Consider the following 23,506-nt stretch of genomic DNA (forward strand, 5'->3'; position numbering starts at 1 on the left):
TCTGACACCAAAAAAACGGTTTTATTTTATTTTATTTTTCTCAAGTCAAATGAAGACAAGTTCCACTGACTAAATTATACAGTTTAAGAACTACTGTGTGGGAATTAGTGGCATCTAGTGGTGAGGCTGCATAATTACAACAAAAAGAAAACCGCTTCCTCACAGGTCCTGGTGAGGCGCGCTCAGTTCAGTGTAAATTATAAAAGATGTGTACAGAGCTGGTGTTGGGTTTGTCCATCCTGGTCTGCTGTGGAAACAGGATAAAAGGAGCTAACAAAATTTAACAGAAGCTCAGCAGTATATAGTTATGGTTGATTGATTAAAAATAACTACAAATACTATATTTAGTTTCGTTCTGTGTCTGTGACTAGAGCTCATTAAATCAGACACACCGGTCCTTTAAATTGAGCCTCATGTTTCTGTACCTATGACAGATGAGGCTGCAGATGTTTTCCATTCTCAAAAAGAACATCTCTTTAAAACCTTTAGGCGATTTCCTTAAATGTGTCCCAAACCTTCCCTTTAACTCAAAGAATAAATAATAAAAATGTTATGTTCATAGGTCAAAGGTTAGAGTCACCATGAGCTCATAGAACAACTGGCAATTCAAAGATGGAAATTATGACACAATTTCACAAACAGGCCTAATAAAATAAAATGATAAAAAGACATTTTAGACCCAAAAGTTTAAAGGTCAGGTTTACTTTGGCATCATTTTGCTCTGGATTGTAAAATAGCAACATTATTTGGTCCCCACCTGAAAGTCTGAGTCTGAAGAGATGTAAAGTATCCCTTGACTAATTGGAGTCGTAAATTGCAGCACACAGTGTAATTCACTGTAAATCTATATTGGAAAAGGTATTTTAGTACTTCTGGAAATGATTAAGTATCATGCAGTTTTTAGGATCTGTGCATAATGTTGTTGTGTTCTCATGAGCAGCTGCACATTGATTGCATAGCTGAGAGCCCATTTAGTCACCCCAGAGAGCTTCAGTGGGTAAATATCGCCACCTTGTGTTGAAGTAGAGGATTCACTCCTGCTGTTCAATACTAACTCAATAGTTTATAAAGTTTAATATTCAAAGTGATCATTGTAAATGCTGTTAATATAATTGTACTGTAACTTTTCTTCATTTTTCCTGTTTACAATGTTTGTTTGTTTGTTCTTGTTTTTTTTACAAAGCAAAAGGAGGTGATGAGCACTGCACACAACAAAGGAGTGCATCAGTGTAAGTTTAACAGTAAGATAACACCTTTTGCCATTAATTCACAAATCAGTATCATTTTTTCTTACAATTTTTTTTGCAGTTGTCATTTTGGCATATAATTATCACAACATGCGTAATTCACACTCTCTGCTCTGTCAGTTCCTGTCTCCACCTACACCATGTGACTTGTCAGAGGGTGAGGCACTTGTGTGCACTTGTTTCACAGGGTTCAACCGCTACGCAGGACTAGGCCAAGGCTTGGACGGAGGGAGAGGCATCTTGTGCCCAGAGCCATGGACTACCAGCAGAAACTGGCTGAAAAACTCACCATCCTCAATGAGAGAGGAAATGGGGTGCTGATACGAATGAACTACATTAAGAAGGTGAGGGGAAAAAGAGGAAGAGTTAAGAGACAAATGGTGTGAACTACAAAGAGGAGAAATAAGGAACTTCTTGTTCATTTTATTTATTTTGGTGTAAATATGATTTATCAAATGATAAAAATGTATCTAAGAGCAAACACGTAAGCACACACTGATTCAGTGCTTAGCGGTAAATTCGATTTGAAGTTATTGTGAATCATTTTCCTTTCAGTTTCCTGACAACCTTTACAAAGCAGTGATAGGTTCACTGTACAGATCACATCCTTATAGCAACAATAAAAACAATAACAATGTTTGCTAATAGTTGCACGGAAGTAACAAACTTCAAACAGGAGCTATACCAGTACAGATGACATGAAATTTACAAATTCTCAAACTCAGGAGGGTTTTCTGAAGGTGGAGTTTAAACTCTGGCTATGAGATATAGAGATATATATAAACTATGAGCTGGGGGAACTGCTTTGTGTGTTTACTGGCTTTGCAAGATGGGAAAACTGTCAACTGAGGCTCTAGCTGAATGTATTTTTGAGGAGAGGAAGTGCAAACAGGAAGTTGGTCTGTGCTGTCAGTCAACTCAAATTTCAGTTACTTTGAACATAAAGCTGTAAAACTCCCACAAAAGCAGTAAAATTAGTGAACAAATAAAAATATACGATCATTTTAGCCACATGTGTGTCGATAGCGTGAGTCTTGGCAATTGTAAAATGACTGGAGAGACTAATGGATTCACACCGACAACCAACACATTTCGAGAAACGGCATGCAGTTTGCATCCATGTGCATGCTATTCATCAAGGGGAAGTGGATAAACAGCTGAGACTTCAGCAAAACCCCAACAAATGCATTTTTCCACTTCTGCCCTCACACTTGTGAGCTTTGAGTGAAGCCTTTTGCTCTCAGCTTCTAAACAGCCCTGCGGGAACAGTTTTATGTTAATGATCTTGCTCAAGAGGTTGTTTAAAGGGGTAGTGAAAGCAAAGCCAAGTTACTTTAATTGTTTTCTTGTCATTGGCATTTTCTACCTATCGTCGAGCAGCTCTTAAAAATAAAAACAAAAAATAAAAGCTATGAAACTGAAATGTGAAAACATGACATAGAATATATTGTACATGTTCCTGTCCTTAATCTCCACACCTCTCATCTAGACATGTGGAGATCCCAAACTGCGGCCCTCCTTCCTGACAGATAAGGCCATGGAATCTGCCATCAAGTATATCAACAAGAGATTCCCCAACATCGACTACAGGGGAAACATTGTAAGTGCAAACCGCTTTTGTTCAAGCTTATTTTTCCCCGAATGTTCGTCTCTATGTTTTTCTTCTTGTTTTGTTGGCTTGTGTTCATAAAGGTTCTGTTTCTTGAAATGAAAATGAAAACATCATTAAATATGCCAGAAAGTGCTTTGCTTGTGTTGTACCAGAAAGATTAACGTGCGAAAATGAAAGTTTGAGCTCTCGAGAACATAAAATTGATTTATGAAAGCAGCACTTCTGTGTTTTTTTGCAGTGCACTGTAAAGTATTTACCAATTTGCTGATGTTCTTTATGTATTATGTTCATGTATTTCTTGTAATTCATGAATCACTATCAACCACAGAGGAAGTTAAACATCACCTCACATCTAACCTCTGATGTCTCCATTATTGTTTAGCAAAATCTGACCAGCATCCAGCGACAGAAATCAGAAGTGCTGTCCAACACAACGAGCTACTACGAATCTTTCCTGGATGTCATTGAATTCAGGGTGAATATAGTTGTTTTTCATCATCTCACATTCATTCACATTTAAAATCTCACAGTTGTTTTTTGATATTGAGTATGTTATTGAAACACAATATATGATAATTGAAAAAGTGAAAGTTAATCACACTGAAAATTACTTGTGCATCATTTCTTATGTAGAACTGTGAAGACATCTTGAGCTGCCGCTCATTTCTTTATATTTTGCTTTTAAAGAACCCGACTTTCTTATAATTTTTTTAAATTGTCTTGAGCAATAGTTCTGCAGGCTTTCTGGAGGTTATTCAGACTCTGTCATGGTTGTGCTGTGTGGCAGGCAGGATGTAGGCCCCAAATGCAGGATACAGACAGAATAATTAACAAAAAGGCAGCAGCTTTATTGCTGGAAAATACACACTAACACTAGGTACATGATCACTGAAAAAGAAACAAACAAAAGATTAACTTGAACTAAGAATCATGCACTTAACTACAAATGACTAGACAAGACTTGACATCATATGATGTGGCCAGGGAACCTGGCACTTATGCAGGAACACACAGCAAATGAAGAGGACGTGACAACAAACAGGGGAAGACTGAGGACTTAAATACACAGGCAGGATAATGAGAGGATGGGAAACAGGTGGAAACACAGCTGGGACAAATCAGACAAAAATAAGACAAAGGGGAAGCAAAACTGAACACACTAACATAGCATATGCACAGAGACACGGACTTGACACAGAGGCATGAGTGACTGGATATGAAATGTGGAACACAAGGAGGACACGGTGACTGAAACTAGAAGCTAAAAACAAATATAATGTGAACAGAAAACCATCAAGAGAACAAAACCATGACTAACAATAATTGAGGGATAGAAATTAAACACAAAACACTGGGCTACAGACCCAGTGCCGTGACAGTGCCTCTTAAAGTTTTTCTTTGGCTGCTTTTTCACTCATTTTCTGTTCCGTCCAGACGTTGTACCTGATCCCTTTCAGAGGAATACTTTTGTTTGTTAAGCCACGTAACATTGACCTATGAATCATTCAAGAATAAAAAAGACACATAAATCAAGGGCTGAACAAGCATCTACACATAAACCAATTTTTATCTTGTTGGAAAGAACAGCTTTTTCTTATGTCTTTAGTTGAATCTATAAAAAATACTAAAGATAAGCATAAAATCAAACCAACAAAATGAATCTCAAAGAAAATTAGCCAAAAACCTGGCACATATATGATGAAGTCCTCAAGAAACAGGAAAAAAATCCAACAGAGACCTGGATTAGAATCCGAGACGTGCACCTGGCTCTTCAGTTCATCCATCTACCAAAGTCCCATCAGATATCATGGTGGAACTGAAAATCAGTGAGAGTGATGAACTTAAATCTGGAAGGAGAAGATCAGCAGAGAGGTACAACAGCGAGTGTCCATAGTGATCTATAACACATGGTGGAGGCTCTGTCATAGTTTCAGCAGTGCTGTTGGGGATCTTGTGATTTCAGGCCACCATGGAAAGTCTCTGATTGACAACAGATGAATTTTTCAGCTTAGCAAACACACTGTGACCTGAACAGAAAAATATACAGTGGAACATTATCAGTCATGGACTGTCCTCCCCAGAGCCAGGACCTCAACATTACTGAGGCAGCGTGGGATCATCGGGAATGGAACAAAGGTCATCCAGAATCCTAAGAGGACATTTGTGATGTCCTTTGAGAAGCCTGACCTATTCCTGAAGACGACTTAACCTCCTAGGACCTGGCGTCCACATATGTGGACATCACATTTTGGGTTATTTAGACCAAAATACTGAATTTTGCTCTAGAAGGGCCTGATAGCCACTTACGAGGACATTATACTGCTACTGTTCTATCAAAATTTTAAACGAATATCCTCATATTTGGCTCTTTTTTTTCCTTAAAAACAAAAATAAGGTTAAAAAAAAATCTGGTAATTCTTTGTTTTTACATTCATCGGGCCCCAAAATGACCAAATATCAAAGAAAAATTAAAAATACATGCCATGGAAGAGTTCGGGTCTTAGGAGGTTAAAGAAATTACAAGACAGTCTGAGAGATTTCAGCCTGTGTTGAAGAATAAAGGCGATCATACTGAATATTGACTTACAAGCTCTTTATACTTGTACAAACTCAGTTTTGGCCTTATTTGTGGTATTTCTATGTGTTCTTGCATACGGTTATAAATCGTTGAACCCATTTCCTGGTTTCATAGCAAAATATAGGATATAGAAGAAATGAGTGGTGGCTCAAGACTTTCACTCTACTGCATAAGAAAAGACAAACCTGAAAATAGAGCGCAGTGCCGGCGGTCGTAAACAGAGTGACGTTTGTCTTGTTGTTCGCTCTGCACATTCACTATTTCAGACCTTTTGTTATTAGAATACATTTACATATAGAGTGGTTTATTGTGACCTAAGAAAGCAATTGATTATATTGCATACACCGAGGGCAGTTAGCTCATTGTGGTTTTAACACCTTTCTCAAAATATTCATTTTTCTCTGTGTGGAGGTTGCAGCAATGCCAAGACATTCATGGTATTTGTAAGACTTCAATCATGATACAAATTATTCATGATTATAAATTTTTCTTTAAACTGTATAATGACCAAAGGCAAATTTTCTTATTATGCAGGTCTGTCATTTGTAATCCAATCCTCCTTTTTCCATTCAGGACCATGTTTATGAGTTGCTGAACACCATAGACGCCTGTCAGTGTTTCTTTGATATAGTAAGTATTTACTCTGTGGGTAGTGTTTCGATGAAAACATTAAAGTTGTTACCTGTTCGCTTTGGTCACCAGTCACTCTGATACTGCTGCTGTGTTTCTTATTCCTGCAGCCTGATTACACATTGCACATTATGTTGCTTTTTCTTCTCACGCCCGAGCTTCATCTTCTTCTGCTATTGCCACATTTAAAATTGCACCTGTTCTTTATATTTCACACCAAACCCATCCAAAATAATCTTTTTGCCTTTAATATGTGATATCTGAAATGGAACGTAGAGCAAATGATGACACTAAAATTGTGATTTCAGACAACCAACTTTGACTTCACCAAAAACTACTTGGATCTGATCATCACGTACACCTCCGTTATCATCACGCTCTCTCGCATCGATGATAAGAAGGCCCTGGTGGGAATGTTCAACTGTGCCCACGAGATGACGAATGGAAGCAGGTGGGGAAAAGATGGACGCCTCAGCAAACGTCGTGCAGCTTTTTAAAGTGGCTGCAAACAATTTCAAGTGCTAAACGCTTCATCCACAAATACTCCAATTTTTCTAATCATTATAATACATTTGAACTTTAAGCATTAGTTACTACTTACTTTAAAAGCCGCACTTTGTTTGGCTAATGCAAGGCCATTTGCAGTAACCACAGTCTGAATTATTTCAGCAACTCCAAAGTAAGTCGCATAAAATATTACAAATCTAAATCAGATGTTTTTATTCTCATTAAAACCTTGTAAGTTGGATTAAAATAGTACTGTGCTGCACTGGTATTGCAGCTTTGCTGCTCTTGTCATGCCTCCACTGAATGTGACCCCTACAGTGACCCCTCCTACCCTCGGCTTGGCCAGATGTTTCTGGAGTATGATCATCCCTGGAAGAAGCTCACGGAGGAGTTTGGCCCTCATACAAAGGTAAATTCAAAAATGTGTCATTAGCTGTCCAAGTACAAAGGTAAACTTTAAATACAGTAAAGTATGCAAAATGCTAGTTCTTTTATATAAAAGGTGTTTTTCTTTTTTCCCTGCACCTGAACAACCCAACTTCTTTTATGCCTTCACCACTCTATGAAACAAAAACGTTTTATTATAGTTTGCCTTTTTCTCCACTATTTTGTTTTTCAATGATGAACCATTAAAAGGGTTTACTCATGGGTTATCTTGAAATATGCCCGTGTGCGTGCAACAAAACAAATTACCATTTATCAGGTTTTTAAAGCATTGCCTTCTCTCAGAATTTCGTCCTTTTGGCTTTTAAAATGTTCTCATATCCATCCGTCTTCCTCACTTGGTGTCCTTTGCACCTCTATCCCTCTGTCAGGCTGTGACAACAGCATTGCTTTCGCTGAAGATGGTCTACCCACGGAGGAACCTGCCAGCAGAGCAGTGGCGAAGCGCCCAGCTCCTCAGCCTGCTCAGTGCTCCAGCTGCCATGCTGGACTCAGCCTGTTGTGACACTGTGAGTCTCATTTCCTCTCATACCCTCAACTCCTGTTTTGAAATAGTGAGACGAGGTGTAGAGAAATATGACAATGTTTTACTACCAGCATAAGAGTGAATGCATTTATTCAGGTTATTTATGTGAGTTCTGTTTTTATTCTGCATCTTTAAAACACTTAATTATGAAAACTGTGTGCCTTTAGCTTTTTTCTGCTTATGCCCCAACTTTTTTTATATTGAATATACTTTGTCTTGTATAAAAATCTACACTTTGGAAGGCAGCGAATACTCCTGCAAATGAAAAAGGACCAAAACACAGTATAGAAAAGGGATGTATAACAGCTGAAGTAAAGACTTTATTCATGTTGCCAACAGTAAATGAGTCTGTGGGAGTTAATAAGTTGGTTGTCTTCTACAGATGGCGTGCGAATACCTGTCTATGGAGACAATGGAGCGTTGGATTATTAGTAAGTGTTTCTATATTTCCAATTTAAATGTATTTGTTACAGAATTTAAGTGGTTTGAGAACCTATTGGATATACCCACATGTAACACACATGAGAAAAATGGGTGCACAGTAATAGTTAAGCCACCCCTCATTTATTTATGATTTTGTGAGGAAAATGGGAAATAGATGCAGTGATTTATAGAAACGTGCAAACATGAATGAAAACACAGCATGTAAGTTAAAAATTGAGTATGTACACTTCTAAGGAACCTGGGCTCTCTGTCTTGTCATTTCTTTAAGTAGTCTTCCTTCTCTCACCCCAAATGGTCGCGGCAGATGGCCCCGCCCCTCCCGGAGCCTGTTTTTCCTGGAGGTTTCTTCCTGTTAAAAGGGAGTCTTTCCTTTCCAATGTCGCCATATGGGGGTCATATGGTTGTCGGGTTTTCTCTGTTTCTATTATTATAGGGTCTACCTTACAATATAAAGCGCCTTGAGGCGACTGTGTTGTGATAAACAACACTGTAGAAATAAAGACTAATTTGAGGCTCTTCGAAGGGTTCAAAGCTCTTCTTTGGACGATGCCTGTCTTTTGTTCTGTTCTGTATTAAAATGATCCCACACTGCTCCAGTGATGTTGAGGTCCGGGCGCTAATTCAGCACACCTCAGCCTCTGTTCCCTGTTGCCCTTCATGAGAATGGCTTCTTGTCTTCCACAGACACCAATTCTAATGAAGGTTCAGCAAACAGCTGATGGTTAAACTGAAGCTCTAGATGCGTCTCTGAGGTCCTGTGTCATATCTTTGTTGGCTTTTTTTTGCACCATTTCCTAAGATCGTGACTTTCAGATACTGTTTGTCTTCTGTAGATAGTAGTTTAATCAGGCCTGGTCCTTCTTTTGTAATTCACTTTTCCAGTTTCCTCATTTTTTTTTAAGGACATACTGCACACCATCCCGGGACTAGCCAAGCTTTGGACTCATAGCACTAACGAGATGGTAACAAACTGTGTTTGTTCCCTAGGTATTGGGATACAGTGTAAATGTAAATAAAAACATGATTCAGTGATTTGCAGATCTCATAAACCCATTTTTATTCACATGTGGAACACAGAAAACATATCAAATGTTCCAACTGAAAAAATTACGAAAATAATAGAGTTAATTTTGAATAGGGTCATTTTTCCCCACTGTGCAGCACCACTCTTCTTTTAACAACAGTAAACATCTGGAGCTGAGGAGAGCAGCTGCTGAACTTTAGGAAGAGGAATGTTGTCCTGTTCTTATCTGATATTGGATTCCAGCTGCTCCACAGTCCTGGGTCTTTTTTGTTGTATTTCTCGGTTGGTGAAACGTCTGGAGACAGGCTAGTTCAGCACTCGGACTCTTCTACAGCATGAAGCCATGCTGCTGTATTAGATGCAGTATGTGGTTGTCATGATTCGGCTGTGTGCAGGCAGGAATTGGACCCAAACGCAAACTCAAGGGAAACAGGACTGAACTCAAAATGCCAGCTTTTATTGCTGAACAGAAAACTTTACCAAACCTAAACTGGGAAGATTCTAAGAAAACACACACAGGGAGCCGCAGAGAGAAACACACAGCATGAAGGAGGACACAATGCTGAACGCAGGAAGACAGAGGACTTAAATACACACAAGAAGTTATCAGGACAAGTGGCAACACATGGGGAAACAGCTGACACACATGAACATAACGACATCACAGGGGAAATGTAAAACTAAACGCAGGAACACAGGACCTCTTTCAAAATAAAACAGGAAACATAATGAAACACAGACGACATGAACTTAACAAAAGACATGAAACACATGAAGGGCAAGAAAGACTTAACACTAGGGTTGCCAACTCCTTGAAAAATAAATAGGGGACACCTCGTGGCCAGGGTTGGGCAACCCGATTGTCTTCACCTTTGCCAGTGTGGGGAATTTTTTAGCTCTTTTTCTTGTGTGTGAAATTATTTTTTTAACCATTTGATAAAGTGCGTCCCTTTTCAGCTCAATACTTTTGTTTCCAAATACGGAACGATTCCGTTTTTCAAGGGACGGTTGGCAACCCTACTTAACACAGGGGTTGAAAACACAAAGGGAATGTAATAAACAAATGAACTTCACCAACTTAATGAGCTTAAACAAACATCAACTTCCAAATAAACTAAAACGCTGGGTCGACAGACCCAGGAACATGACAGCGGTTTAACATTGTCGCACTGAAATAAAGTCTTCCCTGAAAAAGTCATTATCTGGATGGGAGCATATGTTGTTCTGCATTGTTGGTGCCTTTCTAGATGTGCAAAATGCCAATTTCACAGACACTCATAACACTCATAACCATCAGAAATGCAGACTTTTGAACTGACCTTGACATCAAGATGGTTTCTCTTCTCTTTAGTCCAGAGGATGTGGTGTCCATGTTTTCCAGAAAGAATTTCAGATTTTGATTCCTCTAGCCCAAAGCTTTCCACTTTGCCTCAGCCCATTTTAATGACTTCTGGCCCAGAGAAGAGGGCAGATGGGGGTATCCATCTATCCATCTGACAGAGGCTTAACCTGCATTTGTGTGAACTGTGTCCACAGACAGTGATTTCTGGAAGTGTTCACGAATCATGCTCGTTTTTAATGAAGGGCCACCTGAGAGCCCAAACATCACGAGCACCTTATTTTAAATTTTGGCCGTGGTTTTGCACACAGAGATTTCTCCAGATTCTTGGAACCTTTTGATGTTTTTATGTAATCTTTGTGAAAGTTTTGAAATTTTACGTTAAGGAATATTATCCTGAAATTGTGCCACAGTTTGTGGATGCACTTTTTTGTATACTGGTGAATCTCTGTCTATCATCAACCCAGTTATGTTACAGAGTGTGGGAAATTTACCTTATTAGTTGTAAAATGCTCCTTCAGCTGTAGCTTTAGCATCAGTTATTTCTTCTATGATTTTCTTACCCACATTCCAGCTTTTCCAAGATGTGGTCTTGCCGTTAAATTCATACTTGCTATCTTAAAACGATACATTTTCTCAGCTTAAATATCAGATACTTTTGGGAATTCAAGTTGTGAAAAGAAAGAAAAGAAAGAAATATGTAACATAGTAACTAGCAGTATTCCTTCAGTTGTGTAGACTGTTTGATGACAGTTGCTAACTGTCCTTCCTGTAGTTGGCTTCCTGCTGTGCCACAGCAGCCTTAATTCAAACCAAGCCTCCCAGGAGCTGTGGAAGATGGGCCTGCGAAGCGGCATCTACCTGACCCTCACCAGAGATGAAGTCCTCAACATACACAAAGTGTCCGAGGACCTCTTCGACAACATTAAAGGGTATGCAGCCGATGCTGCTATAGTGTACTCTGCATTGGGGACTGTGAGAAAAAGCCCCTAATTAAGAAATCAGATCATGGGTATGAGATAATGCTATTCTGAGATTTCAAGCTGTCAAAGCTGACGACCAGAGCAGATTGGCTCCTTAACAGACTCGCACTGTAATTGAAATTAGGAATAGAGGGATAAAAGGTCAACAAGAAATGATAAGAAACAGATCTTTCTGTGATTGTGGTGTGATTTGCAGTATAATGTTTAGAGTATCCTCTTGATTTATAGTGCAGTATCTTTTCATATATTAATTTCTAATAAAAACTGAGACTGAGGTTAACATGAAGCTAATAAAGAAAATGAAGACACTTTGTCATTATCGCAGCAATATTTGATCTTATTAACATGTTTTTTCTTTTTCATCAGATACAACAAACGAATTGCAGACATCAAGGAATGCCGTGAGCATGTTTTAGTCAATGGGTAAGCCTGGCAGGAGACGGCATGTTTTTATTTCATATATTTTATCTGTGACATGAGCTATAACACCAGTAACCTTGTGTATTTTTCTCTGGATAGCGGGGCCATGCACAGAGAGAGGCGGCATTTCCTCAGAGGGGCATTGAAGGAATTATGTAAAGTTCTGGAGGATGAGCCTGGACTTCTGGGACCTAAGGTAGACCAGTAACGTCGTTATTGCAAGATCTTTCACAAAGACACATTCACATTGTGATAATTGGCCGTAGACATCACACATCCAGCAGTCTCACATTTCATGGTAATTTAACTGCTACCAAACCAAATCTGAAACTTTTTCCTAACATTCATTTTTCTTCTGTGTTCTGTGTGCCAATCAAATCCCCAAGGCGCTGTTTGTCTTCATGGCTCTTTCATTTTCCCGTGACGAGATCCTTTGGCTCGTCAGACACTCTGAGAATATGCCAAAGTTAAAGGTTCCCGAGGACTACATTGACAAGTAAGTGCAGAGAAAGTAAAGCGTGGCTATGGGCTGCTGTAGCTGCTAGTGATGCTGACGCTGGGCAGAGATCAGCAGCAGTGAAATAAATGAGGCATGCCACTCACAAAAAAAAACCTTTTTTGATTTGATACTGTATATCTGATCATGGCTTCAACTTTCAAATGACAGTTTTCTGTGTCCGTTCATTCTTTTCACGATTTTTTTTTTTACATTTTCCAGTCAGCTGGCTGAGTTGCTGTACTACATGGAGAAATTAAGAGGTCTAATGAGAAAGTACAACAACGTAGTTCAGCGTTACCATGTGCAGTACCTGGCACAGTTTGATGCCTTAGTTCTCAACGACACCATACAGGTACCTGAACGTAGGAGTATGTGTGTGAATATAAAGCAGTAGTTTAAAGCACACAGTGTTTTTTTTATTAGAGTGTTTATTAGAGTATTTTCTTTTTTCCATCGTAGAACATGTACGTGTGTCCAGAGGAGGAGTCAGTCCTAATGAGCTCGTTTGTTTCAACTCTCTCTGGTCTCTCAGTCAAACAAGGTAATCAAAAGCATTACTGAGCATTTACCTGTGAATAGATAAGGAAACAACCAAATAAAGACACTTATCAGTAACCAGAATTATAATGACCATGACTGGCTTTTCCCCTGCAGTGGACAACAAAGAGGAGTTTGATTTCAGGGCTCTTAGACTGGACTGGCTAAGATTACAGGTAAGCAAGTTTAATGCATAGACTGTGATGTAGAGTTCAGGTAAAATGCATGTTTGCAGCAGAAATCAGCGTCGCATCTTCATCTTTTTTAGGCCTACACAAGTGTGAATAAGGCCCCCCTTCCGCTAAAGGACTATCCCGACTTGGCAAAAGTGATGAACTTGACGCAGTTTCACACGAAGATGGTGGACGCTGTAGAAGAAATGCTGTATGAGACATCTGAGCTGTCCATCTTCTGGTCAGTCTTCTCTTCTCTTCTCTTCTCTTCTCTTCTCTTCTCTTCTCTTCTCTTCTCTTCTCTTCTCTTCTCTTCTCTTCTCTCACAACTCTTTTTTCTGTTTTACAGCTTCTACCCTCGTGTCTTTGAGAAGATGTTTACCCAGAGCAGCGAGGAGGTGACCATGAAGCGTTACCTCATGGCCTTCCCTTTGGCCTGTGCTCACTTCAGTCAGAGTGGAGACCCTCTCTGCCCAGAAGAGGTCAGTGTTCAGTTATCTTGCTGAGGAAGCTATAAATCACCAGCTAAAGGTGGTGAGGACAGCAGACATGATTGTTGATTTGTAGCTCTCGTGGTGAATCGTAGTTTATGACTGCTATAGCATGCATTATACATTGATGACAAAGTTAATAATTTTACACAGAAATCGAGACCTCTTTTTGTTGTGACTAAATGAGTGCAGATTTGTGCATTGTCTTTATCTACACTCTTTCCCAGCTCAGTCTGCAGTACTTAAGTTGATTAAAACAGCTCATTCAACAGTGTAGAGGTATTTGTGCTTTGACAGGTACCTGTCTGTATGTTTGCACATACCTTCCTCCATGTTCTGTGTTTTGTGTGCCAGCACACACACACACACACACTTGTGTTTCTTGTGTCTCCAGGTACAGGCAATGGAGAAGAGAAGTCTGCGCCTGTGTGTCACCTTCTTGGAGCAGATAGCCAAGCAGACCAGCACTGTTGTGTTAGAGATATGTGCTGAGCAGCGCAACCTCTGCGATCAGGTGAAGTCCCAGTCTATTTCAGGCTTTAAAAAACTAATTATCTAACAGATTTGCCCTGCCAAAATCCATATCCAAATGTAATCACACTTGCCATAGCTGGAGGCAGGGAACAGACTTGGGAATTTGAATAAAATGATAAGGCAGGTCTGCATTTCTGGATTTGATTAAGTCATGTTGTTTCTTTAATCCCTTGAGAAAAATGTGATGAAACGGTTACTTTTTGACAAGATTTCTGCAATGCGAATGAAAAGTTGCATAATGTGTTTTTGAAGATGTCACTTTATATTTGCATGGATTTAATTCTACCACCCTCCTTCTCTCTCTTTCTCAATCTGTCTTTGTCTTTCTCCTTTCTTTTTTTGCATGCATTTTCCTACTTGATAACCCCTCAGCTGCTGCCGAAGCACTGCGCGGAGACCATCAGCGCTGCCCGATACAGAAAGCAAAAAAAGCAGATGCCAAAAAAAGGAGAGGTCCAAAAAGAAAAGCCAGGCGCTGAGAGCCTCAGGAAAGACAGGACGGTCGCTAACAAGTCAGCTTTCTTTTTGTTTGCCCTGATTATTTTCATCTCTTTCTCAACCATATGATTTGTTTTCACCTCTTCTGAACCGGCAGATGGTTTGAGTATGTCTAAATGAGTTTAGCTGACGCACCCCTATTACCCTCTGGAAATGCTTTTTTTTTTCAGCAGAGCTCGTTGAAGTCAAAGAGCAGTTGCATAATCACGCAAGAGAATCGGATCAAATCAGTTCTTTCACTGCCTCGCAAATTTCTTGCTTTTAGTTATTAGGAAAAGAGGATGAAAGTACTCTTTCGTAAGGTGTAATTGATTTTGGACTTTAAGTCCCTCTGAGGTGAATCAGTCAGGTGCTGAGTCAAGCCTTTAAATGTGAAAAACGAAGCACCGTCGCCCTTTAGATAGAACACACAGCACTGTTTTACTGGCATTACATTTTATTTCAGTGTTTTCAGCGTCTGATCACATCGTGTAAGTAGCCAAATTTAGAAAGCTCATTAATAAAGTTGTAATTCTGTCAATTCATTTTTCCTCCCCTCAGCCTCAGCTTACACATAAACCAGATATGTTTTACAGTGTTATTGTTGAATATTTGTCTTTACAATTATACCCTCCCTTCTCTCTTGCCTCCTTTTTTCTAGCATGGACAAGCTGCACCTGATGCTGACAGAGCTCTGCTCCTGCTACAGTCTTTGCGGTGACTTTGTTGTTTTCGACCACATCGTTGTCCCTACAGAGTTCCTCATATCTCAACTTGAGACGCGTCTTTCTGAGTATGTGGGGATACGGGTTTTTATATACGAGCACATGGGAGCAGAAATCTAATGCTCACAATTGCTTTAATTGCAAAAAAAGATCTAATGTTAATTTATGCTATGCAAATGTAACATTGTGCATATCAACACAATGCTCACTATATGTTAAAATTAGTTGAATGGGAGCTGCATGCATTCTGTTTAGAAGTGTCACCTCTATTATGAATAGAGCTTGCAGAAGTATTAAACCTAAAAAGTAATAATTTTTTTGCAGGACTTGACAGAGAGCAGAAAAAACCAGCAAGCCTTTGATTTTTCATTTGGCTCTTGTAAAGTGCCTTCTCCATCTCTGTAGTGAGCCCCACTTTCTCATCATTACAAGCTGTGTTCTACCAGCTTAAAATCTCAGAAGAGATTCATCATGTCCCTTGCTCTGTATCATTTCAGTGCTTATTGCTGTTTAGATTAGATTTTGGTACCAGGGTAACCCAGTGTTTCTCTGTATATACTTCACTCAGTCTCGCTGCCTTAGCTGATGATTATCAGCGCACTTGACGATTGGCATGCTTTCAGTGATTAGTTGAAACTGTAAATAACGTCAAGGACAGAAAGTGAGAGAATGAAGGTCTTACAAAAAGAGAAAACTGACAGCGAAGCCCTGGAGCAGCGCCGAGTCACCATGGCTCGTTTAACCCATTTTAAGGTCCCATCTGTCCACCCTCAGTCCACTTCAGCCCAATGACAAGTGACGTTGGTTAAACATGTTTCTCCAGAATCATCGTGAGAATGACCAATTACAACCAGACCACCCAGGAGATTACCCGTCCCTCTGACCTCCTGGCAGGGATAAGAGCCTATGTAGCCAATCTGCACAGCCTCTCGTGCTACATCAATGTGGACGTCACCCGGCTGGTGAAGAGCGTACTGCTGCAGCAAACTCAGCCACTCGACTCCCACGGAGGGCAGACTATTACAACTCTCTACACAAACTGGTCTGTCTCATGTATAGGTGTATCTACTGTACTTAAACACACATATCAAAATACAGTGATTCATGTATAAAGTATATTAATTCCTGGACACTTGTAGGAAATGCATTACAAACAGAAACCCACTTTGCATACAGGTAAATCCTGCTGAGCTTCTATCACTTACCATATGTTTCTTGTTTTGTGGGTTTTCCTTTTATCCAGGTTCCTCGAGAGTCTTCTGCGCCAGGCTAGCAACTCCCTCATCGTCCACTGTCCTACGCTGCACTGCTTTATGAGCCAGGTTACTGACACGGAACCAAGTTTCAGAGCAGAGGAGTTCTCAGATATATCAGGTCAGCCTGGAGTTTGATTATTATAATTTAAAAAATTGTCCTACAAGCTGTGCCTTTTGCAGATTTTTGTGCTATCGCCTTCTTTTCACAAAAAATAAAAGTGAAAGTGAGGGTAAAAAAAAAGAATGTGGTAATGATGTATTTGGAAATATATTGTATAGTCTTATATTACCCGGTTCGTTACGGGCTGGTAATTCAGAAGACATTTATCAGTGACTTGCAGGCCGTAGTATCCATAGCAACATATCCAACTTTTTATTATGAGCTTGTCACGCACTCGGTTCCTGTACTTAAGCTACAGTAGCCTGAATAATTTCAGTCACTTGGGTGTAATCTGAAAGCAGATCCCCCAGCTGACACTTTTTATCCTGTGACAAAGGACACGTTTTCATTTATTTATTTTTTTATCTTTTATTGGTTTTTGCCAAACCATGTTTGTATGCCTGATAGACTCAAAATAATTCCCCTGTGGAAGTTTAGTGATGGTGATTCCAGAGTACATGAGATGACTCACTCTGTTTAGAAAAATCACGTATGTCTCGTCGACTGCTGTGACGGCATGCAGAGGAAGCGCTATTGCACAAGAGGATGTGGAGCTTGTCACTGCGGCGGTGTGAAGTACTTTCTTGCACACGCTGTGTCATGCAGTTTATTCTGGCCCTGCTTGGATAATTTGAATTGCAGTATTACTTATCATCTCATCCACTTTTCCCTCCATACCTCATAATTATTCCAGCATGTCTCTCCTCCACACAACCTCCGGGTCCACCTCCACACCACCCCGCAGGAGTAATGTACCTCTTTATGACTACACTAAGGCTATATGCACTTCGCTAAAGACCTCGGCTCATGCATGCAAACATGTGCAGGATACAAAACACCCCCCCCCACACACAATGACATCTTTGTTCTCTATATTTACTCCTCAGTGAGTATCTGTTTGCCTCAGAGTGAGTCACTTGCCTGTCCATGAACTATTTCCAATTTCAGCCACACACATCCTTATTTGTCCGTGTTCATTCAGAAGTCAAGTCGAGTGAACGGCCTAATAGCTGCAGTTGTTTCTGTCTCACTGACTCAGTTACACTCACAAATCAAATTTAAGCAGTGTCTTTTCTCATCTCCTCGAAACAAATACATCTTCATCTAAGCTTTCTTTTGTGAATCTGGCACCGCTTTAAACTGCTGTTGATCCCTTGCTTTTCACTATCCTTAAATTGTTCGTATTAACCTCTGAACAGAGTTACAGGCTCTGGCAGAGCTAATTGGTGCATATGGCCTGAAGTTTCTGAGCGAGAACCTGATGTGGCACATCACCTCTCAAGTCACTGAGCTTAAGGTACAGTATGAATCAGTGCAAATGTTTCAACGATTTTATTGTTTTCTTTTAGTATTTCAGTAAATGAGCATATTTTGTTTTAGGAAAGCACAGGTGTGGCTTTCATATCAGCATTTACTGCTTACGTCAGCATTTTTTGCTTTTGCTGATTGTGTGTATGCGGCGCACACAGTGCAGCAAGTGCAGTGCACTGTTTTTTATGTCTTGCATAAAGGCTTTTGAGGTCTGTTCACCAAGTTCTTTCAGTTCTCCTTGGTGGTTTTTCTGTAGTCTAGCAGAGAGACAGACCACTAATAACACTTGTCTTCGCTCATGCTTTGGTGGAGAAACAATAGACTCTCACACATGAGAGAGGGGTTAATGCAGCTGTACTGGTGTACTGGCTCACCACTTTACACCTATGATTGAAATGAAACGATGCTGCCACACAGCTCTTTCACACCTTTGACCTCTCCCTGTTTTAACATCCAACTGTTAGCACTTATTTTGCTTCCTTCTCTGCTGGTAGAAAATGGTGGTTGAGAACATGGATGTCCTGGTACAAATGAAGAACAACTTTGACAAACCTGAGGAAATGGTCAATCTGAAAAAGAGGCTGACAGGTGAGAACTGGAGGATGGAGCACAGCGAGGAGATAACAATTTAACAATGTACATATCCACACAACAACGATAAGTGGAAGACAACGGATGGATGGATGGATAATAATAATAATCGTGATAATATTAAAAATATACTGAACAGGAAATAAAAACTCTGTGTATAATCTTGTAAGTTGACCACCTTTACCTGAGTGGCATTCTTGTCCGTTTCACAAGTTCACCTGTTATAGTTTATAATAGCATGTTCACTTGAGCCATGATTAGCGACAGAATTGCCCACAGTAATGTAAACCATGGATTGTCTGCTCGTTCTACTTGTGCTTGAGTATGCATGAAACGCTGCAGGAGCACAGCTGTAAACCCCCCGATGTCCTTTATACGCACCTCTAGGTGGAGAGAACGTGCTAAAGAGGATGACCATCATCGGTGTGATTCTGTCCTTCAGAGCCATGGTCCAGGAATGCCTGAAAGATGTAATGTCCAACAGGATTATGATAAAATAACTTATCTTATGATGAAATTGATTAGAATATAGTTTAGATTCACTTCATTTCAAGGTTTTTTCCCCATGATTCGTATAATTTTACACTAAAACAGCATTTCTTCTGCACTAGAATGAAGACTACACATGATAGATGAATAATAACTTCTCGAAAAAAGCTCTTAATATAAAAAGGTGTTTTTCTTTCTTGAGATATGATCTCAGTAATATTTCATCATATAACTCTATAATTTAGATCCTGCATAAACACTGCCCCTACCTGACGGGACCCATTCAGTGCCTGAGAGACTTCAGCAACCCTGAAGCTGACATCCAGGTAAATCCCAGCTTTTACCCTACAGCTAGAAAAACACATCCATATATGGAGATCTCACTCAAGAACGAATGTGTAGTAATCAAATTTTCATGGCCTGTGAATCATCACATCGCAGCTGATCGACCTTGGGTTGTGTCACTGTGGAAAAAATGAACACTGTTATTGTATTAACACTCCAAATGCAATGCAAATGTATCATTATTTACTTGTTTATGAGTATAGAATATAGCATGTACGGGTGCTCCATAATTTATATATTAAAATAACAGATGGAGAACAACAGTAGATCTGAGCTGGGGAGCTTAAAGAAACAACATTTTGGTAAAGTACCAAACATATTAAATTCCTTATCTCCCTCTGGACCAATCTGTGTGACTGTGACTCATGAACTCTCCCTCACTTTACTTACGTCTGGCTTCTGATTGAGGCTTGACAGCCGTGCCACAGTCCGGGGCCAGGATAACCCCAAAGACGTCAGCAGCCCCCTCATGCCTCTGTGAGAGAGTCTGATTGCTGCTGCAGCGTTGCTCTCTGAACCACATCAGTGGAAACATTTTGCCCAGACAGGCCAACCATGCATGCAACCAGAAATAGGGCAAGATCAAACGCCGTGTGTCAAGACAAAGACATCCACTGCCGACTTAGTGTAACTCCTTGGAAAGTAAACTGTTATTGCTGTGTTATGAAATGCAAAGCACGGATCAGGATCCCACAGTCTGCAGGAAATGCAGGAAATTTTAAACGTTTAAAATGAAGCATTAAATTTGAACTCTGACAAGCAAGTCATTAAATCATCGTTTTGTGTACCTAAAGGGGAAACTTTAGGGTAAAAAGGGAGATGCTGCATGCAAAGAAATTAAATGCACTCTATTCAAGCACCATCCACTTATTGTCTCTAATACTGTGTGACCTTACAGGTAACTCTGAGCATATATGAGCTGGCTTCTGCTGCAGGGCTACCATGTGATATCGATCCTAGCCTTGTTGCAGCTATTCGCAGCATGCAGACAGGTAACACTTAAACTATGATCAGCACCCCCGATATGGTGCATTGCACTTTAATGGCTTATTTAACTTTTTTCTTATACGTTTCACTTAAAAACCTGCAGATAACACATCCCCTGACGAGGAGCACAAGCTGTCCCGTTTGTTACTCGTCTACATTGCCGTGTCCCTGCCCCTATTAGCCCTCGACCCCAACTCGTTCTACAACCGAGAACACGGAGGTGAATATTTATTTGTTCCTTTCAGCTGCTTATCGTTTTTTGACCGAGATTATTCTCCAGGCTAATCTGTCCGTCTTCCTGTCATTATTTACCGGCTGCTGATAGTGTGTAAAAGAGGTACTCTGCCCTGAAACATGAGGCGTATTAGCATCTCTGTGTATCATACTTTCCAGTCTGGCATGGTCTGAAGCAAAGCATGTCAGTTAATGAGAAACACGTTTCTGTGAGGGACTTTTGTTTACAGATAACTTTGTCTGACGTGCATTGATACAGTTACTCTTGGCATGTGGCCCTGCTGACCCCAAGTGCCTGGCTCTGTGCCTAGACTAAAACATTAAGAGGAGCAATAGCTCAGATTTCCATCAAAGGGCAGAGTGGCATTTGTCACAGATTATTTTCTTTGCCTCGATTTTCCATTGACATGTTTGAAAAAAATGTGCCCTGTAAGCCAGAGGAAATATGCTCAGCATGCTTCCTCTTAAGTGTTCATTAAGTAAATTTTCCAAAACCGTTGGGCCTCAAATTCATCCTTTCTGTGGTAGTAATAGCTTTTTTAAATTTATATTTCTTTAGGCCACAACAACAACATCCACTGTTTAGCTAGAGCTATCAACCAGCTGGCTGCTGCCATGTTCACCATCCAGAACAAGAACATCGAGCAGCAGCTCAAAGAGTTTCTCCTGGTGAGTGACACAGATGCTGATTGTGATGTGGTTTGGACAAATACTGAATGATTTAAACCAATACTGAATAAATTAAATCCTGACTTTCACTATGTTTACACCCCAACTTTGAAAAGCTAATAAGTAAAACAACAAATATACAACACAAAAGATCAGTTAGACTGCCCGCACCATCATGCTGCATCTTTTTTATCAGACGTTGGCTGTTTTTTATGTGAAATGCTTGATGGGCTCTAAAAGTATTCTTAATAATTAAGTCTGCGAAGGAAAAAACACACAAACAGTTCTTATCTCTCCTTACAACAAGTGGTGTAGGTGGAAATTGAGTCATAGCAAGAAATCATGAGAGCGGAAGGTTAGAAAACACTGAAACAAACAGCTTCACAGACAACACTCATCCAAGCTGATGCGTAGATTTTCAGCAAATGCAAAAGTCATATGGTGAAAGACAAATGAGGACAATTACAGCAAAAACGTCTTTTTGTCCTCGTGTCCTTCCACAGCTGGCCTCGTCCACGCTGCTTCAGTTGGGACAAAATGTGGAGAGAATGGAGATCAAAAACCGAGAGTCCATCTACCTGCTCCTGCACATGGTAGGTGTGGCAGCGTGTAGAGAATCATTCATGCGCTTTGAACTTACAGAGAGGAATCTGCAAGTTTATCATCTGACTAAATGGAAAAGCCTGTGGCTGTTAATTAGCTGAGGATTTTTTTCTCTTTACAATGACTGGTCAGACCTGCAGCGTCTTCTTTAATGCCTCTCTTCTTCAAAGCATTTATAATTGAACAATTAACGACTCCTTTTAAACCTCACTCACTTAGATCGTGGAGGAGTCTCCGTTCTTGAGCCAAGACATGCTGGAGAGCTGCTTCCCGTACGTTCTCCTCCGAAATGCCTACAGGGAGGTGTACAAGTCCTTCATTGTGACTCTGGGCTGAAGACCTTGTTAAAAATACTTTTCGTTTAACATTTATTCAGATTAATTTAATATGTGCTGTACTTTTTGACAATGTCAGTGTTATAGCGCTCAGTTTACATAATAACCTTTTAAAAAATCAGATGCATTTTGTAACATCCTCAGTATTATACTTTAGATACATCATGAGTACAATAATATATGTTTTTAAAATATAACCCCATCCAATCGTACATAAATCATTGCATACATAGATGCTGTATAACATTGTTTCTAACAACCTTTCCATGAATAAAGAGACAATAATACGCTTTTTGCCCTTTTTTCACGAGTATTCAACCCGAGTTCCTATTTCCAGTCTGTCCTCCATCCTCACTTGCCCTCATCCTCTCTCCCTGGATGATAGTCCTGTCCTCTCCATATTTCATGGACAGTTTAAATGATGCACTCCAGTTGTACGGAGCTGGAAGTGCTTGTTGCTAATTTTAGGTGGCCCTCACTGATTATATTTTTGCACTAACTATATTTGCCATGTCACACCATTCTTCCATTTTGCCCTCTCTTCGGTCTCCTCCCTGTCTATTCGGCACATGCTGCCGTTGTGTCTCTTTGGTTACCACAGTGGAGACGTGTGTGCTTGTGTGCGGTGTTTATGTGTACGTGCGCACACCGGGGACCGAGCCCTGTCACGGGAGCATGAGAGCTTCAGTCCCCACTATGAGGAACATTTATGGAGATGAATGTTCATGAATAAACTGCAAAATTATGAACAGAATTAATCTGTAAATGTGAAGAAATATTTTTCTGTGCATTAGACAGAAAAGCGGCCTTCCTTTCCTTTCATATTTTCATCACTTTTGTCCACAGAATAGCTACATATCAGGTGGAAGATTTGCTCATTCTTATTTCATCATGCTTCCCATTAAGCACCTACCCGCCTTGTAAGCTTCCTTTTCTATTTTTTTATTCTTCCTTATACTCGTAAAGATTTAATGGAGATTTTTCTTTGCCTGTGTAGTAGAGTGGCTCCTCTCTCTTCACTCAGTTTTGAAATAGAAGGTTTACAACACACTATAATGCTGCTATAACGTGAGCTAGATGCTGTTTGAAATCACTGGTTTAGGATTTAGCTTGTTTTATGAAAAATTTGATCAAAAGAACTTTTAGAAAAATAATCCATAATTCATGGTAGCAGGCAAAGTGCAGGTTGAGCAAACCAGGAGCTAATTTGCTTTTATTTGTATTCTGAAAGATTAATTAAATGTCTGCTAGTGATTCAAAATTCTATATTTGTGTTTACCAGTACAATGAAAATGTAATCACACATAAAAACATGCTCTAAGAATGAGTGCTAATA

The 23,506-nt window shown here is 39.9% G+C and overlaps 1 protein-coding gene across 1 annotated transcript; it reads left to right on the plus strand.

The window, feature by feature from the left end:
- The first annotated feature begins 1,437 nt into the window (after nt 1-1,437).
- LOC147331333 (nck-associated protein 1-like) lies at nt 1,438-22,454 on the plus strand. The gene is made up of 31 exons (XM_086293619.1): nt 1,438-1,591; nt 2,737-2,847; nt 3,242-3,334; nt 6,011-6,067; nt 6,376-6,518; nt 6,893-6,983; nt 7,390-7,527; nt 7,927-7,975; nt 11,127-11,283; nt 11,701-11,757; nt 11,854-11,950; nt 12,141-12,250; nt 12,473-12,605; nt 12,713-12,794; nt 12,908-12,966; nt 13,059-13,204; nt 13,313-13,445; nt 13,849-13,968; nt 14,361-14,500; nt 15,127-15,258; nt 16,014-16,232; nt 16,434-16,564; nt 17,806-17,903; nt 18,412-18,505; nt 18,896-18,978; nt 19,243-19,323; nt 20,241-20,334; nt 20,433-20,549; nt 21,123-21,232; nt 21,736-21,825; nt 22,055-22,454. Exons 1-31 carry the CDS (start codon nt 1,502-1,504, stop codon nt 22,169-22,171), a joined length of 3,372 nt encoding a protein of 1,123 aa, XP_086149745.1. The 5' UTR covers nt 1,438-1,501; the 3' UTR covers nt 22,172-22,454.
- The last annotated feature ends 1,052 nt before the right edge of the window (nt 22,455-23,506 follow it).

Source organism: Aulonocara sp. 'chitande type north' Nkhata Bay, linkage group LG5 (genome assembly GCF_057382095.1).
Source record: "Aulonocara sp. 'chitande type north' Nkhata Bay isolate Kocher_YH1m ecotype deep benthic linkage group LG5, A_spYH_male_GT1.1, whole genome shotgun sequence".
Lineage (NCBI taxonomy): Eukaryota > Metazoa > Chordata > Actinopteri > Cichliformes > Cichlidae > Aulonocara > Aulonocara sp. 'chitande type north' Nkhata Bay.